The following is a 19,825-nucleotide window of genomic DNA, read 5'->3' on the forward strand; positions in this document are numbered from 1 at the left end:
GCATACAACGATATAAGGAAAATAAAAAAGAGAATTTCACACAACTTTACCTTTTGAATAAAGTGCACATTTCTTTGACTTGTCACTGATGCATGTTCTGGGTAATATTATTCCCCCTGTCTTCTGAAAGGGAGAAGTCGAGTGTTCTGTTGTTATGCGAGAAAAGTGAAAATATGTAGAATTTTCTTTACTCTTTCTTTATACCGTTGTACACATGTGACATCACAAGCTGTTGTAGTCTTCTCATCCAGCCATGACTGAGCAGAAACTTCAAAAATTCATAACTTTTGAACAGATTGTCCGATTTTCCTCAAACTCTCATTGATGTGTTCTACTAATTTAGCTGCATTCACTCAACCCACATGTCTATGAAGGTGAACTTGTCCATTATAAGTGGTATCATCCTAACTTGGCATATTTAGTGAATTTCTGTTGTAACTGAATGGCTTTATCATTAGACAGTCACTTTTACTATCACTCACAATAAGCTTGGCTGTCAATTCTGCTTTTTTTTTTCTTCTTTTTATAATGTTTTGTAATTTTGTGGGCAAATTTATTCTAACTTGGAAACAACAAAGTGTAAAAGTGCATGAGTTGGAAGTCTGCAAACTCGTAATACACATAACACATAAAAACAAACATTTCATATCCATACCATACACACACAAATGCATGCCACATGCATGCATGTAAAATGTATATGTAAAATCATGCCTGTGCCTCAAAACTAACATACAGTCACAATGGGCAATTTCCATGTAGGCCACAAAAATTATGTGTTTGGGGTCAACAATACTGATTTTCATTTTGCAGAAGGAAGTAGTCCTTTTTTATTTGTTAGTATGAAGTCTGGACGTCTAAAATTCAGTAAAGAGACCACTTGTCAATTTTATTATTATTTTTTTTTTTCTCCAGAATCATGTTTCATCTGAACGCTATTCAGATGCTTCATTTTTTACTCACGAGTAGCGTGCAAGTGTTTGAAATCCCTACAAGAACTTCTCTCAATATCAAGCAGTAGATCTAAAACACTGGAATAATCATGAATGGAATGTACTACACGAGCACGTAACATTTCAGGACAATCTGGCAATCTCTTCACAGCAATTGCTACAGAAAGTTGAAATTCCCTCCTGTGGAAGCATAACAGAGAAGTCAATTGATAAATACCAGTTTATATCAGTTATTCATGGTAAAGAAATTTTATTTCTGATACTGTACGAGCTGAAATTTTCGCGTACAGATATTTTCGCGAATTGGTACTGCGAGGACTTTTTCGCGTGTTGTTAATTTCGCGGTTGCGAGTGTCTAACTGAACTTAGTTATTTGCGCGTTGTTATTTTCGCGTGTTGTTATTTTCGCGATTCAAAGGCGATTCGCGAAATTCGCGAAAATAAAACCACCGCGAAAATTTCAACTCGTACAGTAAACTATACACAACTTGGAAGCAGAGAATATCTTCCTTCCAATTCTGATCTAAAGTATATATAAAAAAAAAAAATCTTTTGGCAAATTATTATTGGTATTGCAAAGGAAGATCACATCTGTACATTCAACTTTAGATGTATTGCACCATCAAAACTACCTGCTGACTACAAATTTCTGCAAGCTCAGGGAATGCGAACCTCCTCCAACACAAAGGCCTTCTGTTCTACGGTACTGGAGTCCCCTGTGGTAGATCTCAGAAGGCACGTGAGTGGGCCTAAATGATCACCCAGGATGCGCTGAAGATCATGCCCCCCTTCGGATGCAGCGGATGAGGACAGGAGGCCCTCTATTGTCGACTGCAGCACCTTTAATAGGAGACATTGAAGCAAACTGTTTGGAGATCCTCTCCTTATTACTGTATACACTGTTATTTTCACGTACAGATATTTTCACGAATGAAGAGGTCACAGACATTTTCGTGAGATGTTGTTTTCGGAAATTGACACAGTTGCGAACGTTAACACACTAACACCCAAGTGCATACAGACGTTTTCATGTGTTGTTAAATTCGCGATCCAACTATGATTGGCTAAATTTGCACAAATTAAACCCTCGCGAAAATAACAGCTTATACAGTTTTTGGAAAATTTGCCTAGATCAAAATGGCTGACAACCAAACTTAATTCAATATCCATAAAATCATGCAGGTTTAAGAAGCACATCAACTCTACCTCCTTCTCTCTCTCTCTCTCTTTCTTTCAATAGGTTTGTGATAACTCTGGTCAAAGTAATTTATCATACAAATCCTAAATCTTTTTGTTAGCAATAAATAGCTGAGAAAAAACCTCAAAAACAAACAAACCCCCCCCCCCCCCAATAAACCATTATGGCTTATCTGCATAACTTTAACACCAAATCAATGTTTCATTTACACCTTAACTTCATGACACTACCTTACATGATTCACTGAGGTTTGAGAAGTATATACACTGTAAGAAAAAAAAAAAAAGAGAGGAAATTGTGCATATTTCAACAACAACAACAACAACAACAACAACAACAACAACAACAACACCAACACCAACACCAACAACAACAACAACAACAACAACAACAACAACAACAACAACAACAAATCTGATATAACCCTACCTGAACCCTCACTGAGTGCATAGCCAGGGGCTGTTCACACTTTAAGAAGATAACAAGGTGCATTCTCGTCAGCGGAGACAACAACAACAACAACAACAACAACAACAACAACAACAACAACAACAACAACAACAACAACAACAAATCTGATATAACCCTACCTGAACCCTCACTGAGTGCATAGCCAGGGGCTGTTCACACTTTAAGAAGATAACAAGGTGCATTCTCGTCAGCGGAGACAACAACAACAACAACAACAACAACAACAACAACAACAACAACAACAACAACAACAAATCTGATATAACCCTACCTGAACCCTCACTGAGTGCATAGCCAGGGGCTGTTCACACTTTAAGAAGATAACAAGGTGCATTCTCGTCAGCGGAGACAGGACGTCCTGACGGCATCCAGAGCAGTGCAGTGTGAACCCACTTGGGACAGAAAGAACAGAACCGTTAAAGTGGAAAACCAACTCGGTGTCCAAGATGCTTTCAGCAAATTGAATGAAATCTCATCAAGAGAATAAAAGAAATATTACTGAAATCTGACACACTGGCCTGTACATAATAGTATTACTTACCTCGTACATGTGTTATGTGTTACGGCCACATCAGGGCAATAACCCCTCCCCCCCCCCCTTTCCCCGGCTAAATTTTGGTTTGTGATTAGGTTAGAGTAAAGATTAGGGTTAGAGTTTGGGTTACAGTTAGGATTAGGTTCATGATTAGGATTAGGGTTAGGGCTAGGGTCAGGGTAAGGGTCTGGGGTAATTGCTTAGGAGGTAATTGTCCTAGACCCTTTATGTCAATAGTCTAGCAACTGCATACCCTTTCCCTTAAAAGAAGACAGTAGACAATGTACAGGTCGAATACCTCATGATCTGGAAATTTGCACTAAATGAAACCTGTTCATGTATTTTGATTACCGGTACCTTTTTTTTTTTCCCATCAAATTTACTTCATCACTCAGAAAAGTATCAACTGTTGATAGAATTAAAGTAATCCACAATTAATCATTTAACATGATGGATATGACTGACTCTCATCTACATCTTTCAAACAAGTGGATTTTAGCAAAGCTTTATGTGCATGTCACTGAGAAACTTGTGAGGAAGTGAAAAAATCCCTAGTATTATATGTATATATGCTATGTAACTGGCACCACTGCAATGTATTTCCTGGAAACATGAAAATCGGCAACTCTATGATTATCTAACTACATCTTTGACTTTAATGAAAACTTTCACCATCTGTTGCTGTGATCTTAACTAAGTCATTACAGTGAACTTAAACGTGGCATGGGTTTTCACTTTACGGCTGTGCAGAGTGAACTTGTTGGGACTAGCGGAAATAGTAATATGCATCCTGTCAGACACATTTTGCTTTATTACCACTTATCACCCCCCCCCCCCCCCCGTCACAACGAAAGTCAGTTTCAATCACTATCCCACGTTCATGAGGTGAAAATTTAACACAGCATTTAAAAGTATTGTTTACCATCAGAAGCAGTGATTAAAAAAAAAAAAAAAAAAAATGTTGGAGTTTCACATTTGACGCATATGTGTAGATTAGTTGCATAACAAAACATCCCAACATATAAAGATTTTGCAATACAGCCTAAAATATAATGAATTATCACTATTCTTCTAAGCAAACCATAACTGTAGACGGTTTAGTCAAGAAACAATTTTATTATAACTATTGTTCACATTTTGTATATTTAACAATACTTAAGACTGATTATATGGATTAACATTTTTGGTTGTTTCTATCCCTAATTCATATTTTAGAACTATTTTGAAGCACTAAAGCTGGTTTTTGTTTAATCTGCAAAATGGCAAATAATGCCTTTAATTCGGAGTCACATTGATACACACATGACAACACTAATAAAAACAAAAACTCTCGCATAATACCCGTCCTTTGACTCTAATGACCACTTTGTTGGTCGTTATCGGTCCATTGTGTCAACACTCTATTGTTTTCTGCAGACAAACTGAATAACATCCTTTGTTTTTCTTTTTGTCTTCACTGTAATAGATACAGAAATGGAGCAAATACCAACCTGCCCTTCCCTCCATCCAAATGGTTGTTTCCGCAGTGTGGACAAGCCGGCCAGCTGAAGGCAGACTCCTCCTCCACACCAGTAATCAAACCTGTGTGTGTGGGTGGATTTGTGTAAGTATGTATCTGTGTCATCATCATATCATACACAATGGAAACGTAGAAATTGTGCTATGCTAGGCCAACACTGTAAGGCTGTGCTCAAGGCTTGTGGTGGTTGATGAGGAAACACACTTGATAACAGAAATCTTAAAGGGTAACCTTTTCAGGGAGTATTTCAGCTTTCAATAAGGGCCCTAACACTAGCCACCTATGGTCTATGATGACATGTCTGATACTCAAAGGAAAAGAAAATTGATTTTTCATACAACCTGTTCAATTAATTTTCTTAGTGAGTGTCCTGAGGAATAAAAATCAATATGCTCCATGAGTGGAAAGAAAACATCTTTTTTTTTTTTTTTTTTTTATTGACATTTGACATTCCAACACAAAACACAGGCATTCCTGATGACTAAAACAGCAACTTGAAGTTGATAAACTATATAAAGTTTGATGATTTGATGGGACAAATACTGTATACGCTATAATTTTCGCGTACATAAATTTTCGCGAATTGCCGCTGTCACACATTTTTGCGAGTGGTTAAATTTGCGATTGGGGGACCAGAGCAAATATGAAGTGGCAAAGAAAGTGTGAATTTTCAACTTACGAGCAAATAAGAATGATACTAGTTATACACTGCATGAAAAAGACTTACCAAACTCTGCGAACTAGTAAGTTAGAATTCAACATATTTGAAGTGGTTAAGTCCATCGCGCTAGATTTCTGACGAGTGGTCCCCTTGCGATAATGGATTGGCTGTCTACAGTATTCGTAAGTAGACGTGGACGTGCCTAAACAAGCTTAGCCAGTATGGTCTGTTCGGTGACATGGTATACTAGTATGGAAATGTTCGTATCATCAAGGCATGGGATTCATTTTGGACGGTAATGTTTTTGTGTGTAGTTAATTTCGCAAATAGCTCCCTACTCGCGAAATTCGCGAAAATAAAACCCCCACGAAATATATAGCGTATACAGTAATTTGTGTAACACTGTTTTGTTTGAACTGATTTGTCGATTTCCTTTTTCACAATATGCTTCAGTCAGTGACTTTGAGCTCCCTCAAAAAAAAAATGCATGAAAAAAAAAAATGCATGAAAAAAAAAAAAGAAGACAATCTGAGTTTATGAGTCAACAATTACAATGACATTGTGCATTCTAAAACAAAGGGAAAAGAAAATTATGATATTATTTTAGAATTTTCTAACGGGAAAAAAATCTGAGCTTGAAACTGATGCCTCCTTTTCCAAGTCTTAAATACATTGTACCATTTTTAGGTAAGATTGGTTGAAAGTGAACAGAATCTGAAGAGAGCTGCCTACCAGTACACCCATCAATTCTAAGTACAGCACAAAGAAGCAGGTAGGAAAAAAAAAAATAGCAAATGACCTAACAAACACTACACAATACTACACAAATAAATAATAAATCTGTAGAGCACAACTATAATCTAAAATGCATTCATTCTCCTACATTGTTGATTGAAGTTCTGCAAGCTAGTCTATTTTGATTACCCACTGCAGGCTTGTTTCCTGCCAAGATGCATAGAGATTTAGCAACAGCAAACTACTCAATTTTTATAAGCTGCTCCATAATCAAATGGCTGTACAACCAAAGTTTTGTTTCTGCAGGTATTACTTTTTCCGGTAATTCCCCCCCCCCCCAAAAAAAAAAAAAAGAGAGAAAAACTAGAACTATAGCGACTGGTATGCCTCCGTCATAATGCATGGTTCTCCTAATAGGTCTATAGTACATCTTGACAATGTGTGACGACAGTTTCACACAATTGACAATTTATAAAGATGACATGTTTGTCACAAATGTGTTGATTGTTCACTTTCCTTGAACTAGGTTTAATTGGATGAATGACATGACCCTGCATCACAAAACCAACAAAAAGTCGCCAGACATGGATTTTGAGTTATGAGCATATTCTGAAAGAGCAGACCTTAAGCTTTAAAATTATGTACAACTCAAATCAAATGGACTCTCCTAAGTTATCTACATATTGGAAAGAAAGCACACACTCAGGAAAAGTGTGAACTGAGAAAAGAGGCTCTGAAGCACAGGGTCTATTCAAGCGCTTAAACGTTTACCACGCCGCACTAGCTGTGCTATGAATAGGACAAAAAGCAGGATGTAAACCACCGGAGTAACAACAATGAAGGGATTATCAGATTAAGTTGAAATTGAGCATTCTTTATTAACACATTCGGTCCATGATTGATGCCAACTTTAAATGTAGTAACATCATCCTTTCTAAAGTTATTTGAGTTGAAAGTGAAGATGTGTACAGGGTTTTTAAGACAAGAAAAGGGGATTGTACAGACACACCCAATCACACTATTCTAAAAGAAAGCGTTCGAGATAAACTGCTAAATAAACACACTTTCCTGTTCGTTTTAAGATCCCAAATTGTAGCATAATGTAGAAGAAGACTTGCTCTTTCGGAAAATATGAAAAAGTCAAGATTGGCTAAGTTTACCCATTTCACCTATTTTCAGTCCTCAAACAAAATCAGCATGTGTGACTTTTTGTGCATTTTGTGGTGCACAGTCACATATTGTCTAAGAGTGCAGGTATTTGGGGATTTGAGGATTTTTACTTGACTTTTGGGTAGTACGTGTATACACTAAGATTCAAGAAAATACCTTCAGGCATTGCATAGATATGGGAAAAATATTGAAATTTTGAGCATTTGACCATGAACTTAGAACTTTGACCTTATGGCCCAATTTTTTTTTTTTTTAAAGGAATCTTTACCTGGTGATACATATATACACCAAGTCTCAAGAAAATACCTTCAGGCATTGCATATATACGGGGGAAATAGTGAAAATTTGAGCATTTGACCTTGACCTTTGACCTTGAGTATGTGCAACCAAAAGTTGACAGGCACAACTTCATCCATTCATACATACACATGCCAAGTTTCATTTGGACAAATGATTCTTAAGTTACGCTGTCCACAAAATTGAGGCACAAAAACCAAAGAAGAAGAAAAAGAAGAAAAAAGCAACCCCCAAACCAACCAAAACAAAAACCTTAAAAAAAGGTAATCATCATTCATGGACTGACCTTCCACAGTGACCAGGGAAAACAGTCTAGAGACTGCGCTGAGAGATTGTGGTTGAGGGGTTGCCATGGTAATATAGGCCTGGAAGTCATCTTCACCAAGTTCAACCGCTTCAGTCTGCACAATGATAGTGCTGTAACCGTCAGCACCAAAATCTGTGCCTGGATAGCAATGTTGTATAGAAATATAGAAATCACTGTATGCAGGGCATTATTTGCTAAAACACTAAAACATATAATAATTGTAAAAAGTTGCGGAAAGGTGAAGTGAAATCAGACAGAGAATGTTACAAAATATACAGAGTTACAAAGTTCAGGTGCAGCATGAAATAATGTATACAATATCATATCAAAGTATAGGTATTTTAAAACATTTGGCCATTGAAACATTCTTTTTTGTTGGTTTTAATTGTTTTCTATAGCGTGCAAACTGACATGAATCACAGGTTGGCTTAAATATAATATTGACTGGCTCTCCCTGAAGGTGGAACATCATATCATACAGAGCACTCCTGCCAACTGCCATAATTAATGTGGTTATAACGAATCTCTCGTTACAGCAAAGTTAAAATTCACGCAACAAAATATATATTTTTGTACACTTTATTGTTTGGCTGTAGTGAAATTTCGATATGAATAGAATTTGAGAAAAACTGCCGGTTCCGAGGACTTTGTTATAATAGGAGTCGTCTGTACTGCCTCAATATGGGTCATGCTCTAGCAGCTTAATAGTTTCCCATTTAAGGTAAATGGAAATCATAGAATCTTATACTTTCTTCTTTGTTTGTAGTCAGCTAGCCCCCTTCCCCACCCCCATTGTATCTAAAATGAATTTGCTCATGATATTACAATGTATTGTAACTCACTGGTTGACAATGAAAGCAACAAACTGATTATCTGTCAAATCGACACCTTTTCACACAGGGCTAAGTTTTCTATCACTTGGGTGGTATATATTGTACGGGGATAACAATTATGCCCCCTGGTGTGTATAGCTCACCATGTTGTCCCAGGGTCGTGACCACATCCTTGCATTGTACCACCACCCTCCGCCCACCAGTCTGCAGCGTGCGTGACATGGCTTCCGGCACCGTGCAGGATTGGTGTATTATCAGGCACACAAAGTCCTTGTCCTGACCATGTCCCCTGGTTGCTGCTGCAGGCACGGCGCTCGAATCCCCCACTGGGGCCCCCCTGGCCACTGGCTCTTTGATCAGGGATGGGCCACTGAGGAACAGCAGCCAGCTCCCTGTAGGGCTCTCGGCCCAGGGGCCCGGTAGTGGCTGGATTTCCTGGCCCGCTGGCACCATGAAGAGGGCTGTAGCCAGAAAACTCACTCTTTCCCTTGATGACCGTGATATCTGGAATGAAAATGGGGAAATACGAATAGACCAGAGTATTAGAACAAACCTAATTTGAAGATCAACTCTACAGTTATAATGGTCAACATAATTATCATGAATGATCAAGGCACTGGAAATGTAAGAAATGGAGTTATGTTTGGTGGTATGATATTAAAAATCTTACCATCATTAAACATGTATCACTTTCACATACTATTAGACATTTGTACTTATGCATGAATTAACATGGTATGTTAGTGGCTATCATACTTTTTGCGAGCCTTCTAATATATCACAAGCATGAAACTTTCACAAATTGGAGGACATGGCCATTTTTGTGGCATAAAACATTTGTGAAGTGCCACTGGCATTCAATGCACTTTGTAGACAAAACCTGTCTCAAGCATTTGAATTTTGCGAATCTTGGCTCCTTGCAAAATTTGCTAAGGTTTCATGCATGCAACAATTTCTGGTTTTACAGTCAACTGCAAAAAAACCAACAAAGAAACAAACACCCTAAAATCAATAGCTTTTTTTATATTTCCTTTTCTTTTTCTTTCCCCCCCCCCTTTTTTTTTTTGGGGGGGGGAGGCACTTTTTGCCATTACAGGCTTCATTTGTAAGGAAATCTCTATTAGCAAGCAAAGTCACCAGCTATGACAAAGGCAATGAGAACAGCCTATTAAACACAAGACATCATAAAAAATGACTTCATGTCGTCAGAAATGGTTCACAAGCTGGTAATGAATACACAGACAATATGGATAAGAGGATGGAAGCAAAAAGCTGTCAGTCCCCCCCCCCCCCTCCCCTCTCAGTCTCCCCCCCCCCCCCATCTTACTTTACCTCTATCTCTCTATCTGTCTACCTATCAATCCATCTTCTGTCCACCTACTGATGTATCTATCCACCTTCTATCTATCTATCTATCTATCTTTCTACCTATCTATCCATCTATCTAATGGTATTCCTCTCCTTATGGACATCAGTTTTTACACACAGGGGATACATAATTTGTGGAACTATTTTTAAGATGGCGAAAGTACATCAATTTTTCTAGAGCTGGAAAGAGGCGACACCAGTTAGTTTTGATTTTAGACACTAGACACTGAACTGCCAGAGCTTCTAAATATCCACTGCAATCAGATTTATGAGACAGAATGCAAAACGATTTGACCCCGGTAGCCAAGGCAGTAATGGGACAACACCTTTCATGGGCCAAAATGACTAGCTCTGATGATGATCAGAATAACAACAGCCAAAGAAATCCCAGTTGCCATGGTAATGGTTAATTGCAGAAGATTTTTACTGAAACAATGCCAATCCTTGGGAAATGCAAACTTTGGAGGCATAATTCTATGCAATATTGACAACAGTAATCTGACCAATGGACAAGTATATGGAACACGACACTTCGATCTCCAGTGCAAATTTTCATCAATAAATAATGAAGCAGGAAAAAAAAAATCCTGCAAAGGGACTACAAATTAGACTAATAAAGGTCACAAAAAAAATTTCAAGTGGCCTACTTCTGATTTTTTTTTTTCACCCTCCCCCCAGCATGCATTGCAAAAACATGTTATGTCGACGCCATGTATTCTGTGCCTGACAGGAAAGGCAGTGTTCGCAAAGTTTGCAGCGGAAGAACATAATCTACCCATGGCCCTGGGAACAAACTCATCTGTGTCATTTCCACAAGGTACAACACATCATTGTTTTTGTGCTAACATCATGTGTCTTTCAATAAGTCCTTGACGAATCAGTCCTTCTTTTATTTTTTTTAAAGGACTTTTGTTCTTTGCCAGATAATAAAAATTGTGAGAAAACACATACAACTAATTGCAAATGCTCTTATGAGGATGAGCATCGCAAATAATTGCTTATACTTGTCTTCTTGCATCATATTTCAAAGCATTCCATCAAATGATTATCTTTACTGACTTCTTCTTCAAAATCAAGAGAAAGAATTCCCCCTTTACACATTTGTGGCAAAGATCATGAAATACATATTCATATTTCATGAGAATGTCCCAGTGTAAAGCCAATTTATGTTATCACTTAGATGATGATGATGATGATGATGATGATGACGATTATCATCATTAGTAGCAGCAGCAGCAGCAGCAGCAGTAGTAGTAGTACTTATCATTATCGTTTTTATTCATTTGGTTTTTAATCACAATTACCAACATTACATAATACAAAATCAGAACATACAATGAAGAGTTATGGGTGGACCAGGCTGGGCAGGTCTGGAAGAGCTAAGTAAATGACTTGGGCCCTCAGGCCATCCTCCCCAACCCACCTGGCATACCTGCCAACATTTCAAGATGAAATATCTTACTCGTGGATTGCAAAAATCTTATTTTATATGCAAACTGAAATCAAAATCTTACTTTCGGTCAAATCTTCAGAAAATACACATGAAAGGTATATCTAAATATTTTTTAAAAATTTGATTTTTCTGACAGAAAATCTGATTTTGCTATTCTTAATGTAAAAAATCTTACTGAATCTGATAAAATCTTACTAGTTGGCAAGTATGACCTGGTGCACCCAAGACAGTAGCAGTAGATTATCAATGAGAAAGACAATCAAGACATTGTATCTTCCATTGCTTGACGACAAGTTTTAAACTTATTTCTGCTGTTGAAATATTACATTTGTTATTTTTGCAAATTCAAAGCAAAAACTCTAACTGTCGTTGGCTTCAAAACCGAGCTGAAATGTAACAACGTTCTACAGTATTAGCTAACAAAGAAGAGTGTTTAATTATCGCTTCATTTTCAAGAGTGGAAAATTGATTTTGATACTTAAACAGGAACTGCTTAAACAGAACTCTTTTTATTTTAGGGCAGAGTATTTCACACTTCATATTGACGCTTTGTGAAATCATGTATTAACATTTTGTTTGATTTAAAAATCATGTGTCTATGGAAATTATCACACATGTAAGATATAAGCCAAAAATTTAGATTGCACAGAATAGTTTGAAGTACTGCAATGTAGGACCACTTACAACCCTTGTCCCAAATTGCAAAATTAATAAAACTGTGACATTTCAGTGAATGTTGCTGGGCATCTGGGCTAAAAGCCACTCAAAACATTGCAAGAAAAAGTGCACACCTGAGGTAATTTTTTTTTCAAACTTTGCATAAATTTTTTCTAACATCTTTAAATTGTAATAGTCATCACAGAAAAATCACAATATTTGTGATGTGACTTCAACTCAATGTTTAGATTTCTCCCACTGAGGCATGCACAAAACCGGCAACCAGCTACCCAGGCCATTGTTACATCATTTTTTTTTTTTATTTATATGTTTTATTTCGAAATCACATAAAATCACAATATTTACAAATAATCATCAATCAGCAAACACGAGAAAAAGAAAAAAAAAAGAAAAAGTGACAAGAGCAATTCAGAGATAAAATAAAAAGAGAACCACCATGATTCATCAATAAGTAGTAAGGTAAAGCTTCCTCAAAGACCCCCGTCTCATAACACACCCAGGGAGAATGGCTCCCCCAGTGGGGTCCCCAGGTCTGAAAGAGGACCATACCCTCTTATTCAACGACAAAAGTCACACCATATCCTACACAATCAAACTTTACTCATCTAATCATCCCTCAAAACTACACATTCTCAACTCATCTCGAGACATCTTTAGCATTGTAATTCAAACCACTACATAAAGCCTAAATCAGACCTGGAAATCCCTGACAGGAAAAGATTACATTACAGACTGTTTTAAAAAAATAAAAAAAAAATAAAAAATAAAAAAAATTAGAGCCTAAAAAATTCCAAAACCATTGAGCAATTAGTTCATGTCCAAGGCGCGCCAACAAAGTTGGAGAAAACAAAGGCCAGACAGAGGGCCGGCAAATTCACTAACTACAATGTAGTACTACACATGGTTGTACTTTGTATCAGCGACAGATCATGGAGATTCCAATGAGCAAAATACAATGACAAGTATTCAGCATACCAATACACAATATGAAATAAACTTAATCCAAGGGGTATGAAACAATTTTAAAGTAACATTTAAACATATCATAAATCAAATCTCCATTTTTTGAAATGTAAAGTAAGCTTATTTCTTTTCTTAGCTAAATAATACTCTGTTTCTTTTTGCTTCTTAATGAAACTCTTAAAAAAATCAACAGTTGGTATTTCATTCCTAAATTTACAAATATAAAGGTAATATTTTACAACTAATACAAGGTATGTTAAAAACTGATCTGATAATAAACCAAATAATTTTTCAAAATTGGAGAGCTTAAAATTGTTAATGTGGATTTCTATTATGTTTACTACATATCTCCAAATTGGTATAACCTTCTCACAATCGCAAAACAAATGAACCATAGTCTCTTCCATTTTCCCACAAAATGTACAGTTTGGTGAGTCTTTCCTTTTAATTTTATACAAAAAAGCATTCAAAGCTATGGATTTGTGAAAAACTTTAAAATAAAAAGAGCGTAACCTAGTATCAATAGTGCAAGTAAAATTAATCTTGTGTACATTATCCCAAATGATATCATCAGGGACTGTTATTTGACTTTTCCAATATTCATATCTTTTCTCAGGGACATGTAGCACATTTAATATTTTGTAAGCATGTCTGGGTACTTTTTTCTGGGCATTCAAATCAATAACCAAAGAATCACAAATATCTAAATTATTCAATGCAGTATCGTCCAACCATCCATTAGGAATATTCCTTAATAAGAAATTGAATTTTCTTCTGTCTGTATGGGGAATATCAAAATCTAAAATCAATTCTTCAAATAATTTATGACCAGGGAGGGGTGGGTTCAACAAGTCGGAAATTCCCAAAACATTTTTTTCGTACCAAGTTTCATAATAGAAATACTTTTTTGATTTTGAACGAATCAATCTATTAAACCACAGCACTTGACAAGACCCAATCTCAGAAAATTTAGAATCATAGGATTCTAAAGTGGCATATTCTCTATAAATATACCAAGTACGTAATGACTCAGCCACTTGTGAGTTTTGCAAAGATCGCAAAATTGTTTCTGGGGCATATGCTTTCCAAAGAATCTTGGGGTCTCTATGAAATTTCTCTAGGGCCAATAATTCAATAGATTTCCAGACAGACTCATAATTTTCATCTAACAAACATTTAACCCATGTCATTTTTTGAGCAAGTGCAAAAGCCCATGGATCAATCATTTTAAGACCACATTGAATATAGTCATTATACAAACATTTTCTTTGAACTCTATCCCTACCACCATTCCAAATAAACTTAAAAAAGAGACTATTCAAATCATTAAAAAATTTTTGAGGGATTTTTATACTAAGCACAGAAAAAAGATAAATTAACTGTGGCAAAACAAGGGACTTTATTACGCATACTTTACCAATTAAAGAGAGATTCCTCATCCGCCAGCAGTTTATAGTCTGTGCCATTCTTTTTAACTTCTCTTTATAATTAAGATCAAATATCAAACCCAAATCCAAAGAAAAATTAACCCCCAAGGATTTAAAGTCAGAAGTTTTCCATGTGATTCCTTGATTTCTCAAAGGAAAATCTTTACATCCCCTCTTTGACCCAATCCAAAGTGCCTCTGTTTTGGTTAAATTAATCTTACATCCAGAATATCTACCAAACCTATCCAAAATATCAAACAATACACCAAAAGAATCTCTAGTTCCATCTATAAAACAAACAGAATCGTCAGCAAATAAAGAAATCTTCACTTCATGATTATTTATCTTTATCCCATTCAACTGCTCATTCTGTCTTATTAATAAGGCCATGACCTCAATAACAAACAAAAATAAATATGGAGATATGGGGCAGCCCTGAAAAATACCTCTTTGCATGGATATACGATTGGTTAAAAAACCATTGTTTAGAACGTAAGACTTCCGTTCAGAATATAATGTCTTTATCCACTCAATAAATGTATCTCCAAAATTAAACTGTTTTAATGTCTGAAAAAGGAAGTTATGATTAACACTATCAAATGCCTTTTCAATATCAAGTAATACTATAGCTCCAGGAACTTCATTAACCTGAGTATACTCAATAATATCAAAAATTAATCGAACATTATGACTTATATTTCTGCCTTTTAAAAAACCAGACTGATCTGAGTGAATGAGAGAGTGCATAAATATTTTAATACGTTCTGCGAGACATTTTGCTAATATTTTATAATCAACCGTCAATAGTGTAATAGGACGATAATTTTTTATCAACAATTGGTCCTTATCTTTTTTAGGAAGAAGAGTAATAACACCATTTCTCTGTGATACAGACATCATTCCATTTTGTAAAGAAAAATTATAAGAGTTCATCAACATGTCACTTATGTCAGGCCAAAATACTATGTAAAATTCAATAGGAAGTCCATCAAATCCAGGAGTTTTATTAATTTTCATCGATTTGATAACATCAAATATTTCTTGTTTAGATAAAGGTTTTTCCAAAATTTGTTTTTCATCATCAGTCAATTTTGGAATATTCAAATCATTGAACAAATCCTGACGTACATTTTCATCAGCCATATCTTGATGCTCAGGGTTGGAATACAGTTTATTATAAAAAGCATGTATTTCTTGCAAAATCTTGTCAGGGTCAGAAATCAAGTTTTCTTTTTCATCCTTCATTCTACTAATCGTTTTCGTTTGCCAAGATCTGTTTTCTAAATTACAAAAATACTTTGAATTTTTTTCTCCTTCTTCTAACCACCTTACCCGAGATCTTATAATCAAACCTTTAGTTTCAAAATCATAAATTTTATTTAAATTATCTTCTAATTTTTCTAAATCTAATAACAAATGTTTATTTTTTGAGACATCCTCACCTAACTGCGAGTTAATTTTATGAATTTCATTTATAAGACGTTCCTTTTCTTTATTCCTTTCTTTTTTTTTCCTAGCAAAATACTCAATACTAGTTCCAGTTATAACACACTTCAGGGCATCCCATTGAGTATTAGGGTTACAATCAGACCCTTCATGAATTTGTTTGAATTCAATTATTTTTTCTTTAATCAATTTAATATAATCTGCATCATGGTGTAAATAATGACAATTAAGCTTCCAGTAACCTCTACCCCTCGAAGGAAGATTATCATTAAAATGAATTGAGACTACTGAATGGTCCGACTGAATTCCTGGAGAAATTTTAGATTTAATACAGTTTCCAATGAAATTGCTTGACACCAAAACATAGTCCAATCTAGATAACACCTGAGGTGTCTTTTGGTGCCTAGTATACTGTCTTAGTGTTGGGTGAAAATGTCTCCAAACATCAATCAAATTATATTCTTCAATAATATCAGAAAATATATTACTAACCCTAACATTGGAATGTTGCTGACGAGTACCCTGATAATCTAAATGGCTTACTACCGCATTAAAATCTCCACCTATAATTAAAACAGAATTATCAAATTTATCAATTTCTGCAAAAACTTCTAATAAAAAATCTGGGTCATCTTTGTTTGGGGCATAAATATTTACTAATGTCACAGGTATATCATTCAGAACAGCGTTTAAAATTAAGAATCTACCATTAATGTCATAAAATGCTGCATTTTCTTTAAAAACAACTGAGTTTCTTACTAGTATTGCTACACCCCGACTATTCGAAGAAAAACTTGCAAACCAACATTGTTCACCCCATTGGGATTTCCAAAACTTCTCATCATTTTTGGCAGAATGAGTTTCTTGTAGTAATATTATATCAGATTCAGTATTTCGCAAATAATGAAAAATCTTTCTTCTTTTTACAAAGTCTTGTAGACCCCTACAGTTGAAAGTACTTAATTTCACTACCATTGTTCTATAAACAAAAACACACAAAAGTACCACCCCGGATCACAGAAAAAACATAAAGTGCATTGGTTGAATGTCACAAATATACATAAAACTAACCAGATTGTAATAATCTGAAGTATACAATGAAAAGTTGAATAAAAACACATCTTGTCACAGAAAAAAAAACACATAATGAAAAATATGTAAAAAAGAGAGAGAAAAAAACAACAAATACGGTATTATCAAGGCAAAAAACTGAAGAGAGCAAGAGCACAAGTAGTCAAGACTTCAAATCAAGCAAAACAGTCTTGACAAGTGCAAAATCATGTAACCAAATGAACAAGTTTGGCACGGAACAGAAAAAAACCAAATCAGCTGGAAAAATCAAAAGGTAAATACAGTATTGTCACATACATATATCCAAAGTAATTACACTCCAGATTAAACCAAAAGAGCCTTACCATAAAAAAACAAAACAAAATTATAACCTTTTATAATTACTGAAATTACAATTCTACATGTGGTATATATTAAACTTGAACTACATGGAAGAAAAAAGGAGAAATCAAAGAAATGATACTAATACTAATACCCCAATCTCGACGAAGAATCGCCCTAGACATGACTTTAAAAATACATACTGTATAAGTAAATTTAAAAAAATAACTTTGGATTTATGAGAATGCAATCTACACATACATAAAAGGAAAAATTATTCCTCATAGTAAGTACATACATGTAACTATTACACACTACTCCTGGAATTATCTGAAAAGTGAAAATGCAATTGCAATGACCACACGATATAGCAAATCAGTTCCCATCAATACAATTTTAACATGTACAGTGGTCTCCCATTATAATGAGCATTGGCACGAGGTCTCATCACAACAAGGTAATCACCGTAGACCCAAATTGCAATCCTCCATTGCACCGCATTATTTTGGAATGCTAACACAAGGTTTCACCACAACAAGCACACCTTCCTGGCCCAAAAGACCTCGCCACGAGTCCACTGTATCTTAAATAACTAAGCAGCGAATTAGACCCAAAAGTAGAAAAAAAAAAATATTTTGGAAAATATACTCGTGCCATGGCAACACAATAAAATACATACTAATGTACACTGTACAAGTATACAAATATGAAAAATAAAACGTACAACACTTATACAATACATGTATGTGGTTTTAAAACTTAACATCCATCTACTTTTCTACAAATACATGTCACATTGATCAAAAGATGAGAAAAACAATTAAAAACAAGTCAGAAAACTTTGGAACCAAAATTTGTAAACCAAAAAAAGTTCTGCCATCAATAAGGAGTCACTAACCTACACAAAGTGTTTGAAGTGTATATACATGTCTCAAATTCATAAAAGTCAGAGCTTATTCTTTATTTTGATCATGAGAGATCATGTCCTCACTAAACAAAGACAAGCTTTCCTTCCTTACTCCTGTAAGCTAGTTTTGCTGGGTACAAGAAGAAGGGCTTCCTTCCCGCGTCTTTCAACTGCTTTAGTTGGTCCATTTTTTCCTTTCGCATCTGTAGAATGCGTCGTGAAAAGTCCTCTGACACGTAGATCTTGCTTCCTCTGAAGGAGCCCTCGGCTTTAAGCTTGGATATGCACGCTTTTCTCACCCTCTCCTTGGTCGCATACGACGAGAAAGCGACGTGGATAATTCTTGGCTTCGTATTCCCTGTACCACTCAGCTCGCGTACTGTAGGGGTGCGGTGACACCGTTCGATAGCATACTCATCCACACCAACAAAATCGGTAAGGAACGACTTCACGGTTTCATAGCAGTTCTCCCTGGGAACTTCTGGGATACCATGCAATACCAGATTACTCCGTCTTGCACGATTTTCTAGGTCATCGATCTTCAACAGCATGTCATCCTTCTCCTTCTTCAACTTTTTCACTTCCTCTGTAACTGTATCCAGCTGGATACAGCAAGCACTGATTTTCTCCTCGTTGGCATTCGTTTTTAGCGCTATTTCTTCGAGCCTGTTTATTATCAACGAGTCTATACGCTCCTCCAGTTTGTAGAATTTGTCTAGGAAGGAAGCGAACCAGTCCGGCGGGGGCGAGCTAGCTGCGTCGCCCGGCCCAGCGGGCTGCGACACCATCGGAGTGTCGTCAACTACGTCAACGGCGCTCGCTTTCTTCGGCGGAGCAAATTTTCCCTTTTCAGGGGTATCAAGATGTCGCTTCACTGACATGATTGCAATCAAACTGTCCTACAAATGAATACTGACAATACTACTCACTGTATATAATCACCAAGACTTCTCTCCAGCAAATATTTGGTAAAATATAGCGAACTAAGTGAGAACCATGCTTTCAGAACAAAGGGTGAGAGCGCCCCCCATTGTTACATCATAACCATAGTTGGGTGCAGGAGACTGCTACGCCAATTGCGCATAACACATAGATATGTGATATATCCATATGAATTGAACTCTGAGAGATTTTGTTGCAATATGAACTGAAAGCTAAACAAGGCAAGTGCCAAATTGTGACTAACCCATTCGCATACAAGGAATTAATAATTTTTATAACTCCCAGAAGTTAATTGACCTGCTTATGACCTTTGACCTTGTGATGACCTTTAACTCCCCAAGGGACATCTACCGTCCAAGTTTGGTCACAAACGGACATAGGGATCAAAAGTTATGAGCCACGATCAAAACACGCCCTAAAAACATAACATTGGGCCCTAAAAGTATGTTGACCCCTGTCTGTGACCTTTGACCTTGTGACGACCTTCACCTCCCCAAGGGACATCTTCCATTCAAGTTTGGTCACAAACGGACAAAGGGATCAAAAGTTATGAGCCATAAACGAAATGCG

At 36.1% G+C, this 19,825-nt stretch overlaps 1 protein-coding gene across 1 annotated transcript; it reads right to left on the bottom strand.

Annotated features, from left to right (window-relative positions):
* Positions 1–1,610: 1,610 nt before the first annotated feature.
* LOC140233245 (uncharacterized) lies at positions 1,611–19,194 on the bottom strand. The gene is made up of 6 exons (XM_072313355.1): positions 18,613–19,194; positions 8,823–9,183; positions 7,826–7,984; positions 4,648–4,738; positions 2,894–3,014; positions 1,611–1,793 (listed from the first exon to the last, which is right to left on the bottom strand). The coding sequence occupies exons 1-6, from the start codon at positions 19,192–19,194 to the stop codon at positions 1,611–1,613; spliced, it is 1,497 nt and encodes a 498-aa protein (XP_072169456.1).
* Between the last annotated feature and the right edge of the window lie 631 nt (positions 19,195–19,825).

Source organism: Diadema setosum, chromosome 9, assembly GCF_964275005.1.
Source record: "Diadema setosum chromosome 9, eeDiaSeto1, whole genome shotgun sequence".
NCBI lineage: Eukaryota > Metazoa > Echinodermata > Echinoidea > Diadematoida > Diadematidae > Diadema > Diadema setosum.